This window comes from Mauremys mutica, chromosome 8 (genome assembly GCF_020497125.1).
Source record: "Mauremys mutica isolate MM-2020 ecotype Southern chromosome 8, ASM2049712v1, whole genome shotgun sequence".
NCBI classification, from domain to species: domain Eukaryota; kingdom Metazoa; phylum Chordata; order Testudines; family Geoemydidae; genus Mauremys; species Mauremys mutica.
In genome coordinates, this window is record NC_059079.1 from 82,590,018 (window position 1) to 82,606,900 (window position 16,883).

Sequence of the window (16,883 nt, forward strand, 5' to 3'; positions counted from 1 at the left end):
GCTTTTAAGAACAGGTTAGACAAACCTGTCAGGGATGGTCTAGGTTTACTTAGTCTTGCCTCAGTGCAGTGCAGTGCCACTTCATCCACAGTGAAATTTTAGCCACCTCGGGGAAGTAGGGGGGAGGGAAAATAGTGGCTGTTTAGCACAGCCTTGCAGTTTATGAAAGGAAATGAAGACAACTACTTATCTCAGAGAAATTGCAGGGGGAATTTAGGTTAGTAGAATGTAATGACATGAACTAGAATTTTTTTGGAGACTCAGCCAAGTTCTTGTGAAGAGTTCCACAGTATACTGATAGACAACAAGTGGTCAGGATTTTGATACTGCAGCTCATTAGAAAGATGGCAATTCCACCAACATAGTGATTCTTACTCCTTCCGGGGTATTTTTTACCAGCCTCCTTTTGAATCTTCTAGTTTATGGAGCTTCTGATAACTGGTAGCAGACTATTCCATCGGTTTATTTGGCCTCTCAAATACATAAAATGTCACCACTGCTAGTCCACTTCATTGTCTTATTCATTTTTATGAAGTAGAATTGAATAAAATATAATGTAGAGTAGAAAACAGTCTAGATACAGGACAAAAGACTGTCGTTGTAACAGTGAGTTCCACTTACCCTGAGCTTTCTTCCGAACACTGTCACTTTGCCTTTTATCTGTTCTTTTCTCAGGCGCCACTCAATCGAATTTAAGCCATTTTCCATTGGCAGGGAAATATTACATCGTCCTATGGTAGGGGTCACAGTACCAGCCAGGACGTGAGGTTCACTGTGGAAGCTAATACTCATTCCATTGGCATACATCACTCTCAAAGTGCCATTATTACAGAGCTGGTAGCTATTCCTCACTTGATCTAGTAAAATAATAAAAAACAATATTTAGCTACTTTAGTCATAAAGAGAAGATAGCACCAACTTAATAGGTTTTCATGGTACTTCCATTGATGTCAAATGAAATCTTCCTGCGTTGTGCTATGGTAGATATTACCAATGTTATTGACTTATGTAAAGAACAATGGTATTAATGTTGCTAGCCTGCAGAGGTGCTATAGTTTATACTGTTGTTTTCCATTTACCATATATACTCGATCATAAGCCAGTTCATTTATAAGCCAACCCCCTCCCAAGATGGATAAGTAAAAATGGAAAATTTTTATGACTCGTTCATAAGCTGACCCTATAATTCAGGGGTCTGCAAACTTTGGCTCCCGGGCCATCAGGATAAGCCACTGGTGGGCTGAGATGGTTTGTTTACCTTGAGCATCCGCAGGCATGGAGGTAAACCTAAGTAAACAAACTGTCCTGGTGCGCCAGCTGCTTACCCTGACAGGCCGGGACAGCAACTGGTGGGGAAATTTTTTCGGGGGGAGAAGCTGGGGGTCAGGGAAGTAACCCCTGCGACCACCCCCCACAGGGCCCCACCCCTAGCCCAGGACCCCCCCACACTCTCCCCATCCCATCCCTTCCCACCTTATCTGGGGAGGGCCAGGGGAGGATGTCTCTGGCCTGGCTGGAGCTGCTCTGGCAGGCTGGGCAGCGTGGCCGTAGCCTGCTCCGGGAGGCCAGACCGGGCGGCGCAGCTGCAGCATGTTCCAGCAGGCTGGGCCGGGTGGCACGGCCACAGCCTGCTCTGGGGGTGGGGCGGAGCGGCACAGCTGCAGCCTGCCAGCCCCAGAGCTGCAGCTGCTTCAGAGGCTGGAGGTAGAGCAGCGTGGCCAGAAGCAGAGAGACTCTGGCCCCACCTCTTCCCTTCTGGCTCTGCTGGCTGTGCTGCCTCTCCTTGCTCCCTCTGTTGGGGGGAGGGGATGTGTCCCACCTCTCCCTCTCTATACCCGTTCATAAGCTGACCCCCTTCTCGGGTGCTTCCCTTTTTTACTAAAATTCGAGTATATACGGTACTCTGAATTGTAAATCAAAACATATACTGACATATTTCAGCTCTATAATTTATGTGGATGCATTTCTAAAATGAGCAAAACCCAGGGGAAAATTATATTTTTTAACTGAACTGTGGGATGAATAACAAGCCTATTAACGCTGTGATGTAAAAAGAGACCATTGGAATCTTTTGTCAGAAGTGAACAACGACTCCCTTCTTCTTTTTCAGTCTTTTAAAAACTGTCCTCCCGGCAGATACACAGCACAGCGTTATAGATTAGTTTTAAATCCCAAAGGTGTGATACCCCAACAATACAAGCTGGCAGACACAATCCTTTATGTGTCATTCTTTATCCGACAATAAAGAAGCTAGGCTAGCCAATCAGATGTCTGGCCTTTTCGCTTACTGATAAAAGTTATAAAAATAAAACTGTACTTTTATAGCCATGTTATTCTCTGACTGGTTGGCGCAGCCAGCTCTATTCTGTAAGACAATCAGAATGGAGCTTTTCAGTACTTCAGTTGTGCACAGCTCACCAAAGCATCAATATCCAGTTGACAAAAGGACAGCATCTACATAATTAATCATTTGGTATAACAGAAATAAAGTCATTGGAACAGGAGGTGTCAGAGGATAATAGTCTATAAATGTTGACATTTATATGTCAGAAGGAGACTATTGTCCTGTGACAATGTTCTTATTCCAGTGACATTATCTCTTAATTAAAAAAACATCATCCACTAAACTCCTTTCAATCTATCTTCGGTAACTGTGACTGTTTACACTGTGTCATATACAATGTTTGGTCCATGTCAGAAAGTTTCACACAAAGGAACAGTTAACTATTTTGTTGCTGATCTCTTCTGTGGTATGCCACCTGTGGCAGCATTCTCTGATGTGGTAATGTTGCATTGAAAACATGGCACATGATTTTTTTTTGTCATGGCATTAGAAAAGGGCCTGGTCCTGCATTTTACTCAAATGAGCAGTTCCACTAACTTGAAAGAATTAACTTAGATAAATCAGGATGACAGGGCTGGGGGGCTGATCTCATCAAGTTACACTATGATTAAAAACTGTCTACACCTTGTCTCAGCTAGGATTTTACAGCGAGATAGTTTGTACAAGTTCATTACGTCACTGTGAAGAATCTACCTTTTTGTCCCTAAAGTCATAGCTAACGTTGCATTGGAGTGCAATGCAATCTGAATGTGGGTAAAGTAAACCTGACACGAAAGGCATCAGCAGAGCCAATTTACAACAGGTAATGATCATACTGTATTTGACTCAACTAGGATAGACAAAACTTCCCCTGCCTGTCCTGAGGTACTGCCATTTTCAGAGAGTATGTATGGGAGTTTCCTCCACGAACCTTATGGTTTTTTTTTCCTGCTCAAAAGTGCACTTATGATATGAATCTTTTGAGAATGGCTCCCATAAAGTACCAGGGAGATATTGGTGTTTGTGTCTAAAGTGCTGAAAAGTACACTCTTGTACCTTGAACCACTGTATAGGAAGCCTCCACAGAGGAGAGATTGGTAATGACTGTTACATCATCATCCCGGTTGGAATTCTCTATATCGATGGTAATAGATTTTTCCATTTCCCGGTGAAGGCTGGTCACCACTCCGGTGGGACGTGTTACATTGGTCAGGCGTCCTTCGTGGTCATAGCTAATAGATAAATTAATGACAACAAAATAAGCATGTGTATAGTTATAGCCTTCATTTAGTCAACACTATTAATGCAGCAGCTTCTTGCTAAAATATGGCATGAAACAGATCTTGATCTTTTAGAACATTTTGAGTTGCTCAATAAGCTGTATTTGAAAACAATCTATGGTTGTGAATTAAGGTTTTTCTAGACGAATTCTGGTCTCTATTGCACCAATGTAAATCTGGTTAGTCTGGATTTACAGTGTTGACACTGAGAACAGTATTAGGCCCAGAATCAATACATATTTTAATATCTGCAAGCCATTACAACTGGATTAGCTACGGAAAAATCATGCCTCTGTAATCTGTTAGAATTCTTTGCCAACAAGATATTGGATAAGAGACAATTAGTTAATGTAATTTGTGAAAGGCTTTTTGAAAGTCCAGAAAAAGTCCTTCACAAGAGGCTATTAAGAAAAAGAAGTACTCATAAAATTCTGCCACAAATCAGCTAAGAAACAGAAAATAAAGAGCAAAAAAAAAAGGAGGGGGGGGCAATTTTCAGTTTGGTGAAAGGTTAACGGTAGGGTGTCCCCAAAGGTCTGTACCAGGCTGCACCAGTGTGGACTAATATGTTTATCAATTATCAAAAAAGGGACAGAACAAGGAGGTGGTGAAATCTGCAGAAGACAAAAATTATTTAGATTAAGCAGGGGCGGCTCTAGGTATTTTGCCGCCCCAAGCATGGCAGGCAGGCTGCCTTCGGTGGCTTGCCTGCGGGAAGTCCCCGGTCCCGCGGATTAGGTGGCATGCCTGCGGGAGGTCCGCCGAAGCCGCGGGACCAGCGGACCCTCCCCAGGCATGCCGCCGAAGGCAACCTGCCTGCCACCCTCGTGGTGACCGGCAGAGCGACCCCCCGTGGCTTGCCGCCCCAGGCATGCGCTTGGCATGCTGGTGCCGCCCCTGAGATTAAGACTAGAAAAGTCCATGAAGAACTTGAAAGTGGTCTCAGAGCTAAGTGAATGCAGAGCACAATGGTAGGTGAGTTTTACTTTTAAATACAAGATAATTCAAATTGGAAAGAATAATCTGAACAACTCATACACATTGCTGGGGTTTAAATTAATGCGAGAAAAGGAGCTGGGCATCACTGTGGACAGCTCATTGAACATCTCTGTTCAAAGTGGAATGGAATAGAAAATATTCCAGTGACATTTATATAAATCAGAGGTATGCCCTTGCATGGGACACAGTTCAGTTTGGATCACCCTATCTTGAAAAAGATATAGCAGAAATGGAAGGGATGCCAATTACCAGAAACATGAAACAAGTATCATAAAAGGAGTGACTGAACAGACTGGGGCTGTTTAATTTAAGAGGGGATATGCTAGAGATATACAAAATCATTGTATAAATGATACATATAAATTGTACCCATCAATATATAGAGAAGTTAAATAGGACAATCTTACTTAATCCTGTCCCAATAGAAAAATAGAATTTTAATGAAATTCCCAGGCAGCACAGTTAGAACTGACAAAAGGAAATACTTTCTCCCCCCCCGCAATGTATAATTACCCTGTGGAACTGCTTCCACTTATAAACAGCTGGTGGAGGCCACTCTCTGAAACAGAATTCTGGACTGCTCTGATTTGGTAAGGCAATTCCTGTGTTCCTAAAATGAAGTCCCAGGGTGAAATCCTGGCTCCACTGACGTTAATGGGCATTCTACCACTGATGTCAGTGGCTCCAGGATTTTGCCCCATGTTGTACCTACAATATTGCCCAGGAGGAAATGTAAGTAGCAGAGTTAATGACATGGGGGTGAGACCAAGAGCTACCCTGGAAATAGGGACATCATTGATTTTGCATAGGACAGTTGATGAAAACTTCCTTAATGGGTGATGTTGGTGGCTCATAAACTGATTTCCTGGAGTTGGGCAGCAGACAGATATAATGCATTTATTAAACAATGACTATGATGGAGCAGGACATTTCCTGGGAAATGATGAGTGCCTGGGAGAAGTTAGTACCTAAGACTCAGCTGGGAGCCATTAATCTTCAGGAAATGCTCTGACCCGGAGTTATTATTACCACTGCAACATGACAAGAGGGGAAAGGTGAATGGATCCTTTTTTATTTTTATTTTTTGGTTAATGGGTGAAGTAGATTCAGTTGGCATGTACTGGGTTTTCCAAAGATTTAATGCACTGTGATTATCCAAGCATTTAGTCTCAAACATCTCTCAACATACATATTCAGGTTATAAATAATATTTTGAAACAAGACTTTAATTGGTCCTTTCACCATTTTTGCCACATTGTTTGCAGGCCTCTCAAATTGTCCCAGGTATTGTTGATTACATTGTGCATCCCTTCTGCGTGTTTGCGCCAATATTCTATTCTATAATGTTAGAATTAGAATTCTTAAAATTTGTCCATTGCTCTAACATCTCAGCACCTAAATACCCTGTGCACTCTTTAAGGCCTGCGTTCTGACCTTTAGAAGTTTAAAATATGCAACTGCTTGACAGCCTGTAGAAAGGATTTAGCTAGGTTGGTTTCAGATATGAAGCACAATAAAGGTATAACAGCAGCTTTTGCGCTAATGTGGAGATAGACAAGGTGTATATCCACATACATTTAAATATATCCTTATTCTGTGCCATATATATCCTTATTCTGTGCCTGATTCAAGGGAAAACTTCATCACTTTCTTGGGATACTCCAAAGGTCAAGTGGGATATTATCAGGGACCACTTCAAAGATCTATTCCTCATGCCCAAAAAACAAGCTTAAATTATTTTATGTGAGCCTGCTGTCAGCTGTTGTATTACTCATGAGCCTTGACTGTTCATAATGTGAATTAAGTGCATTTAAAAAAAATAATTATGTAAAACTTTTGGCAGATATAGGTTGCACAAAAACAATGATACCAAATAAGGTAGCACTGTATTTCAATAGGGCAACTGTTATGTTATGTTACTTTTTAGAAGATTTTTGTGTGTGGTCATTTCACAACTCCATTGTCCTATTACGATAAGGGGGACTCATCTGTATTTGAATGTGAGGATGTAATGGTGTTGGAGGTAACACATATTGCCTTTACAGAGGGCAGACTTGATGATCCAATAGATTTTTCCATCTTTAATTGCTATGATCCTGTATTTACCAAAACAAATGCAGCAATGATAGAGAGAGAGTTATCTCTCTGGAAATACATGACACATTCAATCTAAAATGTAAACGAATACAGTGTGCTGTGTCGACAGGGATTCTCCTATATTTTATTTAACTATTACTTACCGTCTCATTAACAAAACAGCTTTGTGCTGGGATGGATTCAGGATGTTAAAGAGTCACAGTAAATTGGCTGACCCACGGTCAGCTCCAACTAGATGACTCTATTTATCTTTTGTCACATTTTTCCATATGGAGAATTTGCATCTTACACACTGGGTTAAGTTTTGCCCTTTACACATTGTTTCCCACACACTTGGTATAATGCACATTCTTCTTGTAACTAAAAATGCCCCAGAGACACAGACAGCTTTGTGGATTGCACACTACAGATGTTTTGTAACCTAGATAGAGCTGATCATGTGGCTCTGTTCTTTAATTACATGAAAGAAACTTGGGCTGCAAGGATATAGAATATGATCAAGGTGCTAATGCATATACAACTGGTGACATTCTAGATAAACAGAAAGCATAACCTTTCTTGTCTACTGGCTATATATTGTTATACATAGTACTGAGCCCAGCTGCAATACTTACTTGCAAAGCAGAGGAGATAATTAGCTACTATCTATCCTTTCTCAAACATACTAATTTACTAATCTAGTGCTTAATCCTGTACTACTTAGTACCAGGCATACTAGTACGTGGTGCTTAGCACCAGAAATAGTCCCACTGAAAGCACTTAGCCATTTTGTGAACACTGTAAAAATAACATATAATACTTTCAAGATGCATGTTGGCACATCACAGAACATGCAAGTCATATTTCCACTTTAGTAGTCCAAGAAAACGTATCAGAAGTTTTCCTGTAAAATCACACCAACATACTGTGTCAATCATGACTTTTAATAAGCCTTAGGTAAATCAATATTGTATATTTTGAATTTTTTGTAATTTAAAAAAATAATAATTTCTAATTATCATTTTTTTAAAATAAGTTTTTGTAATTTGTAATTATTCTAAATTATTGTAATATTGCCATTTTATTCATCTAAATCTGTGCACTTGTAATTATTTTGTATCCATTCATTAAAATATGTGCTGTTTGATTTAAAGTGTAGTTTCTAGGAAACAAACTAGTTGCTACTGCCTGTGATCTGGTGAACTTTGAACTATTGATAATCAATAACAACTAAGTAAAGGTCTGTCTAAAATCCCATGCACATCTCCTTATCTGGAGTGTTTCACAAAAGTCAGATACGGTTAATATTAATCTGATTCAGTGATCAGTATTTAGCACTCTCTTGGGCCTCAGTAATGTAACTAATTAAATATCTGACATATGTTAAAGAAACAGGCCTGTTATGTGTTAAAGATAACAATTATGCAGCTTATAACGTGCCAAAGGCGGCACGCGAGCTGATTTTCAGTGGCACTCGCACTGCCTGGGTCCTGGCCACTGGTCTGGGGGCCTCTGCATTTTAATTTAATTTTAAATGAAGCTTCTTAAACAGTTTAAAAACCTTATTTACTTTACATACAACAATAGTTTACTTCTAAAAACATTCAAATGTATGACTGGCACACAAAACCTTAAATTAGAGTGAATAAATGAAGACTTTGGCACACCACTTCTGAAAGGTTGCCAACCCCTGATCTATAAGATAGATGAAAATGAACCGATGTTCAAATTAGTGGTCAAATTATACAGTGACCACCAGATGGCACTGTTTTTCTTTTTTATAAACCAAACACAAAACACAGATAATGCTGATGTGCATTGATAATTCAGTTATTTTTCCAGCTAGATCAACCAGTTACTTGTGTTCAGGTATTGTTTTTGTTTCATTTTCTTACAAAAAGTCAGCGGTGTCTAAGTAATAGGCGACAATATGATGCTTTGGCAAATGTTAGAGGTGCAAACCTATTGCTCAGAGGACAATCTTAGAAAAACAAATCTAGGTCCAGCCATTTATAAATAAACCTTGACAAATATTGTGTAAGTCTAACTTGGAAAAAATTACTACTAAATGGTATCACTAATTAAGTGTTTCATCAAAATTCTCACGCTCTAGACAGACAGCCTTGCCACTAAAAAACCCAAATATTCACTTTTACATATTCAGCATATAGAGCGCTACTTATTTAGGAAACCCTTGTTGCCAAGTAAATTACAATAATACTATTAAGGACAAGATAATTGTTAGAGAAAATCTGGCTTGCTTTTCCAGCTTTTTAATATACCTAGGCACTTTATCTCTGATCCATTTCAGTTAAAGAGGAAATTCTGTCTTTTTTTAATCTACCTGCTCATGAAAACCAATGTGCTTTTGGGCTATCTACAAATTATATAAGTCACACTGGGGTCTTACAGATACCTTGGGATCTAATTTCCTCACCTATTTCAAGAATGAGCAATCAGTAAAGTTAATCAACACTTTATCTCCTATATGTAATATGGGTCCAATATCCTGACATTTGAACAGCAAGACTTGTAATTTCAGTTCCAAAAGAAACTAATATTGAAATTTCTTGACAGAGGCAGCCCTGTGGGGTGTAACCACAAATTATTGTGTTGTGAACTGGGCAGACCAACCTGGAGAAGGGGACTTCTTTGCACTCCCACTTATGGCAAAGAAAGCTGGGCCCAATCCTGCAAACAGCAGTGTAAATGCAAGTTACTGATCCTGCAAGGTGCTAGCAATTTGCAGGGAGGTGGGGGAGTTCCCTCACGATCCATACTCTGCACTGGGACTTTAGGGTACTCAGCAGCTCACAGGAAGCATCCGTCTCAGGCCCTTATGCAAGGACATCACAAGACTGTTGAAGTTAACAAAATCAGACACGTGGCTCCAGTGCCCTATTACATCAAGATTTAAAGGCCTGATTCAATGTTCATTGAAGCCAAAAGAAAGACTACCATTGATTTCAATGGACATTATATTAGGCCCTAACCACTCTCACTTGAAAGAGAAATGCATACTCAACAAATTTAAAAAAACTTTCTTACTCATAAAAGGTCGTCCACCCTGTTTCATCACTCTTTGTTGCCAAGAGCCCACTATTTCCATTGTAAGTCATTAATCCAAGTTCCAGGGTCTGGGTAGACACTACCTTGAGTCCACCATTCGTGCCGACAGCCAGTGTGACAATCTGATTGTCAGGCATCAGTAAATGGCGTGGCATTCCATTGTTATCCCGACGAATTTTTAAGGAGTTACCATTGTTATCGATCACCTCTGTGACATCGTTATCGGCGCTGTAGCTGAAATTATACAGATATTCTCCGGTAACAAGACTGAGGGTGTACTGGTGGATGCCATCGGCATTGAAGACGTATAGCTCCTGTTCTCCTGGAGAAGCTGCCTCATACTGGTTCACAGAGTTAAGAACGGGCCTGTTTTTACTAACAGCCCTAATGCGGATATTTCCAAGGTCAGCTATGTAGATAGTGCCATCTGGTGCCACAGCTAAGGAGGACGGGGAGTTTAAGATGGCGTCAGTGGCATAAGCATCATCCCCAGAATAGCAATTACAGTTGACGTCATTTTTGCAGTCACAGTCTGAAGCTGCCCCAGCTAGGAGGCAGATCTCTCCATTGGTGGTTACCTGGCGTAGTCGATTAATTTTTTTCTCATCTGTCTCACTGATATAAAGGACTCCTGTGTGTGAGATGGCAATTGCACTGGCTGACTCCAGCGCAGAGTGGATGGCCAGTTTGCTAAGGGAGTAGTCTATCCCAGGAACCTGACAGTGCATGGGACGTCCAGCGATGATGCTAACCTGGTGGTTTTCTGTGATCCGTAAAATGACGTTGTTCTCCAGGACATAAAGCGAGTTATCCATAGGATTGACAGCAAGATCAGTTGGCCACTCCAGCCGCACCTATGAACCACATGATAATTCATTATTATTATATAACTCACACTAAAGAAGTAAATTGTTTTCAACACATAAGTATATGTGAAACGGCAGCAAATTAGTCAATGGTTTAACAGAGTAAATCATGGAACTAAGTGCTCTACTTAATACTTGCATGTACAAATTAAAGCTATGGACAGTGCTAACTTTGGTTAATTATGTATCTGTTGCAAAGGACTGAATGCTACATTATTGAAAGTCGACAGCAAGTACAGAAAAATAAAAGGCAATTATACAATAACTTCCATTCTCTCAAACTTATTTCTCTATAACTGTGTAAACAACTTGTATTAACCACTGCAAGAGGGTAGGATCATTCTTTTCAGTAACTAATTATATAAGCTGTTATCCTGCCCTGCATAATGTCATCAATATCCTCTAAATGCTTTTTCAGAGGAGTCTAACATACTGTATTTTCTACAGAGAATGGCTAGGCAATTATCCAAAGTAAATAGCCATCTGTTGTGTGGCACATACACAAAGAGGAAGTAAAACTCTACCTGGGTGACATCCATGCTGGAATCACAGCTTAGTGGTCGAACAGCAGTTAGGTCATTAGAGCCCAGCAGAGTTGATATAATTCCATTCTGATCAACTTTCCGAATCATAGTGGCATCAACAAAATACATGAGCCCGTACTTATCCACTGCAATTCCTACAGGTTTGCAAAATAAGCAACAGTCAGTGCTCTGGTCTCATGCTTTATTGATAAATTTATTCCAAATATGGATGGTAACAAGGTGCTGCTTTTTTGTTCCTCCCTATTTTTTCAGGCCTTCAGCCCCTGATACTGCAGTCCAGATCCTCAGGTAAATCAATGTACCTCTATTGAAGTCAATGGAACTATGCTGACTTATCCTGTGGTTTTTTAACAAGTCAACCTTAATCTTGAATCTCGCATTAACTTATTAATTTGACTGATTCTCTTTTTTGCCTCTGTATAAAGAAACTTGAAACTATTTTTTTTAAAGAAAGATTTTTCTCCTTGATTCTTACATGAAACATTCAGATTTATTTCTCCTGGAAGACTCTATGTGTAATTCAAGAACTTGTAGGTTTTGACCCCAGAGACATAATCAAAAATAACTGAGAGTGGAAGTGGTTTTCACTCAGGATGTTTTAAAATTCTTTGAGCTCCGTTCCTGCCAACACTCAGGCCTGGTCTAAAGTCGGAAATTAGGTTGGTATAACTACGTAACTTGGGGTGTAAAAAATCCACACCCATGAGCATTGCAGTTAAACCGACCTAACCCCGCTATAGACAGTGCTGGGTTGATGGGAGAATTCTCTCGTTAATGTAGCTAGCACCTCTCAGAGAGCTGGAGTAATTATGCTGATGGGAGCACCCCTCTGACTGGCTTAGGAAACATCTTCACTGATGCATTGGGGGAGAGATAGCTCAGCAGCTTGCGCATTGGTCTTTTAAACCCAGGGTTGTGAGTTTAATCCTTGAGAAGGCCACTTAGGGACCTGGGGCAAAAATCTGTCTGGGGATTGGTCCTGCTTTGAGCAGGGGGTTGGACTAGATGACCTCCTGAGGTCCCTGCCAACCCTGATATTCTAAGCACTACAGCAACTCCAGTGTTTTAAATGTAGACAAGCCCTTACACATGTGCTTAACTTTACACATGCCAGTAGTCCCACTGCATTCACTCAGGCTACTCATGATAAATTTAAGCAACTATGTAAGTGCTTGCAGAGTAAGAGCCTTTGTGGGGACTTTTCTATTTGGTTTTAACAACACCTACTTAATGCAAAGAATTGAAAGAAAAACTCTCTTTGCTAACAACTCGACAAACCCACCCTTTTAATTAGCAGGCTCCCAAGCCACCGATTTCAGTGCTCCAAGCAAAATAGTGAAGACAAGACTATATTCCTGATTATGTTTGAGATTAAAAAAATACTTAAAAATTCCCCAAAATTCTTTATGGCTCCTTACTATAAATTATAAAGAAGCTTAAAAAGACACAGATCCATTTTTTCCCATTTGTAGGAATGAACATCAGAACAGAAAATAAGAAAAATACTACAGCAGGCATCCCTCCTCTTCCCCAAAAAGGACTGTATTTCAAACAATGGTGTTTTCTCCTGTCTGCAAGTTTCCTTTTAGGAGGAAACCCTATTCAGTGAAATCTCCTTTTGCAGCAAGCAGTGAGAGGTAATAAAGTTTGCTTTAACTAAAGCATGATCGCTTGCCAATCTGCTGTGATTAAAGCACAGAATAAAAATTACCAACCAAGTAGTGATTTAATTACTAGATAATTATATCCAGATCCAGCCTAGCCTCAGACAATTGCTTTCTCCAGTCTCTTTTACTTCCTTTACCTCGAGGGCTCATTAGGGTTGCGTCCACTGCCTTCCCTCCATCTCCACATCTGGCTTCATCAAATGGCAGACACTGCTCTCCAGTCCCTGCCACCACTTCAGAGTTACCGGCCAGGTCTTTTGCGCCAGTGAGGGATTTGACTCGGTAAATTCGTCGGCTGTTGGTGTCTGATACGTACAGTGAACCCGAAACGGGATCCACAGCCAGGTAGTATTTGTGGGCAGGATTGTTGCTTTAGGAGGGAAAAACAGAAAACAGAGATGGCTGAGCAATCTAAAAACATCCCGGACCTTTTGGCCATAGACAGTTATCTGCCACTTAAAGAACTGGAAAGGACAGTTTGACATCTTAATATTCTGAGGAGTCTGAGTTACTTCCATTTCAGGACTTTGTTATACTTTCCTACTGAAACCCTTTATTTCCCACAGTGCTGATATATTCCTGCTTCATTTGGGCACAATTCTTTGAAAAATATGTTAGCTCCAAGGTCTACCAATGGCTTGGCTTGTGTGCAACAGGAACCAAAGGAAGGAAAAAATGAATGAAAAACAGATAATGTGTCTGGGTTCTGATTACAGACTGGTCAGCATTTTCTGAAGAGTGTGGAGCTTGCCCTCCCGTTCTTAAAATCACTTTCATGCAAAAGGCCCTTCCTTCCTCCCACTGTGATCCCTGTATCCTTGCCAGAAAGATGACTAGCCCCTGAGTTAGATGGATAAATCTGGCATTTAGTGTTCCTAAATGTTAAGTATCAATGGTTTCATGCTCAGAAGGATTAGTACTGAAAAAGTGAGACAATGGAAGTGCCTTGCTCATAGCGTGAAGCTCTAAATCCACCACCAAGTGGGCTGAATTCTGCACTGTGTTGAACCAATGTGCTGAGGAGAGACTTTTTTCCAGTGTGGACTATCACATCTCTTTATTATTCTTTTGCCAGAGACTGTTTCCATAAAGTGAGTGTTTAATGTATTGAAGTAAACTAGTAAAGAACATTAGATTCTTCATTCAGCACTCATATAATAAGTTGAGATGGGGAAAGATGCTGCTACACTCTGCTTTGGAAGCGGGGAGTACCTGCTTGAGGCCAAATCTCTTTGGTTCATCTCTAACTGTTGTCATTCTTGTACTTCCCTTGAAATCTCAGGAATGAGATCAAAGCACCAGCCTCTGAGTCATGAATACTCTGACACCAAACTCATGAGGTCTTACATAAGTAGAAAGTAGTTGCATAACAAATTTATCCTTAAACCAAGTTTGTTCTCATTTGTTCTTAAAATAGTATATGAAGTTAGCCGTGTAACTAAAATCAGAGAGAGCCCAAGTATTTGGCTTTTACCTGGGCTACTCTGCAGTGACTAGTCATGATTTGTTATAAAAGTGGATGCTCAGAGGTATTGCTACATCTCTAATGAAACTATAATTTTTGACAGCTTATCAAATTCTGGAACTATTTTAACAAACCATCTGCAAATTGTGAAATTTCAGTCAGCCATTAACACATATAACTAGAGCTGGAGCAGAGGAACAAGATGGATTCACTTTAATGTGTTTTTAAATAAGATCTCTATTATATTTACCAGTCTTGTGAGCCTATGGTGAACTTATTTAAGGTCAATGGAGATTTTAAAAGTGTGGAGGACAAAGGAGGCCAGCAAGAGAAAAGGCAGGTTACTTACCAGTAAATGGAGTCATTTGCCTCCAAAGATCCACACTCCTGGATTCATATGGCAAAAGTGCACAACTCCAAGAGTGAGGATATGTTGAGGCAAGTTATGATGGAGAAAATAAGCCATTTCTTTATTAGACTCTCACTGGAAATACAGCCACTGGCACCTTCTGCAGATGGATTATCAGCAGTACACAGACAACTGTGCATATGTGAGGACAGCCAGATTTTGAGGAGTGAGGAGGGACAGAGAAAACACTCTCTATTGTAATCCTCCTTCTCTGCAACAGACTGACACTGCCTGTAATATGGCATGATTCTGAGTCAATAGCATGTTCTGCACTTTGCTCAAAAACAGTAGATTCTGGAAAGGAGATTGATTTGGCTGAAATTAAATGGGAAGAGATAATACCATCTGCAGAAGACTCATAGGACCATAAAAATGAAGAGATGGAAGTACAATAGATAAATAGAAAATACTTAGCAGTTTTATCCCATGCAAGGATCTCAAAGTCCTTTACAAAGATGGGTAAGTACTGTTATACTCATTTCACAGAGGAGGAAACTGAGGCACAGAGCAATTAGGTGACTTGTGCAGTGAGATCAGTGGAACAGTTGGGATTAGAACTCAATATCTCAGTCCTTTGTCTTGTCTTCTACAGCATAATGCCTTCCCACCAGGTCATCTCATCACCTCGTCTCCCTTCCTCTTTCCCACCAAAAAATATTTAACTGAATTTTCTATCTTTGCCTTGGATAAGTGCTGGGTTCAAGGTAAAGCCCTTAAGATGTTGACTTTAGCTAACAGGACCTCTTAGCTTTCCAGCAGATAAACATCCAGGCTTGTTAGTTAAAAAAAAGTTTTAAATGTTGTTTTGATGCTTTCCCCTCTTTCATGCTGTTAGACATGCTTTCCTTTAACATTGAAGAGCAGGTTCTGTCACAATACTCACTTTGAGTAGTACCTCACTCTGCAAGCAGGTACTACTGAAATCAAGGGGGCATACAGGGTGCCTTCTGGTCCTCTTCCTCTTTATCTTTCTTATGCAGTCATCAATATATACACTGAGCTCCCTGCCCCTCCCTGCCATCAGAATTCCATTCAGGCTATGATCATGATGCAGTGATCTCATTCAGAGCATTCATTATCAATTGTTTCAGCAACTCATTGGCACAGATGCAGACCTGTTATATATGTGTTTGCTCTCCATTGTGAGCTGAACAAGGGCAGAGAGGGTATGAGCCTATCCACCAAACTCAGCAGCAAGCTCACAAGATATGAAGGACTTTTTTCTCCAAGTTTGATAATGGGGCAAATCAAATTTGGCAGACGGAAACTGATCTAAAATGATGCACGTTCATTACGCCCACAAAGAGCTAATGGCTTATTTTCTCAAATATAGACGTGACATATATACTGTACTGGAGAAATAAAGAGTTCCCAAACTAGCATTTGACTGGCTAAGAAGCATGGGCCTCTCCCTTTGCCATTAAAAAAATCCCTTTAATTCTTTATTCGATTTACATGAAGGCAGGGAACGTATCCTTTGCTTAAAACAGTTTTTAATAAAATAATCAGTATTGCTTGGAGATACTCTACTACAGGGCCTCATCTCATAGCGCTTACTAGTGAACATAACACTTAGTACTATGAGGTCAATGAGACTCAGCCTATCAGGAAGCAGGTTGCCTGGGAGTTGGCGTAGGCAGGTGTGGGTCTTAGCCCTGGTCTACACTGGGGGCGGGGGGATCGATCTAAGATACGCAACTTCAGCTACAAGAATAGCGTAGCTGAAGTCGCCGTATCTTAGATCGACTTACCTCGCATCCTCATGGCGCAGGGTCAACTGCTGCCGCTCCCCCGTTGACTCCGCTTCTGCCTCTCGGCAGTGGTGGAGTTCCAGCAGAGCGATTGGGGATTGATGTATCGCATCTACACTAGACGCAATAAATCGATCCCCGATAGATCGATCACTACCCGCCGATCCGGTGGGTAGTGAAGACCTGCCCTTAAGAGTCTGATTTTCCACTCACTTACACCAGAGTAACTCCATCCACTTCACTTATTTCTTCGATTTAAATACTAAGAAAAGCTGCCATACACAAAGCTCTAAGCATCCTAACAATTAGTTAGATTTACAGCTGCAACTAATAGCCACCCACCAGCACAAATAATCATAAAAATAATTAATTGACTCAGCCTCCTTCTTGATTTACTGCATTGCGAGAGGCGAATCACACCATTAGGCTCCGT

At 40.6% G+C, this 16,883-nt stretch overlaps 1 protein-coding gene across 1 annotated transcript in view; it reads right to left on the reverse strand.

The window, feature by feature from the left end:
* The window catches only part of TENM2 (teneurin transmembrane protein 2), a 966,597-nt gene that overhangs the window by 20,523 nt on the left and 929,191 nt on the right, over positions 1 to 16,883 (reverse strand). The window contains exons 25-29 of the mRNA XM_045027903.1: positions 12,963 to 13,195; positions 11,138 to 11,292; positions 9,727 to 10,601; positions 3,380 to 3,555; positions 622 to 857 (exon numbers count right to left, since the gene is read on the reverse strand). Of these exons, the coding sequence (XP_044883838.1) occupies positions 622 to 857; positions 3,380 to 3,555; positions 9,727 to 10,601; positions 11,138 to 11,292; positions 12,963 to 13,195 (1,675 nt within the window). The remainder of the gene's footprint in view (positions 1 to 621; positions 858 to 3,379; positions 3,556 to 9,726; positions 10,602 to 11,137; positions 11,293 to 12,962; positions 13,196 to 16,883) is intronic.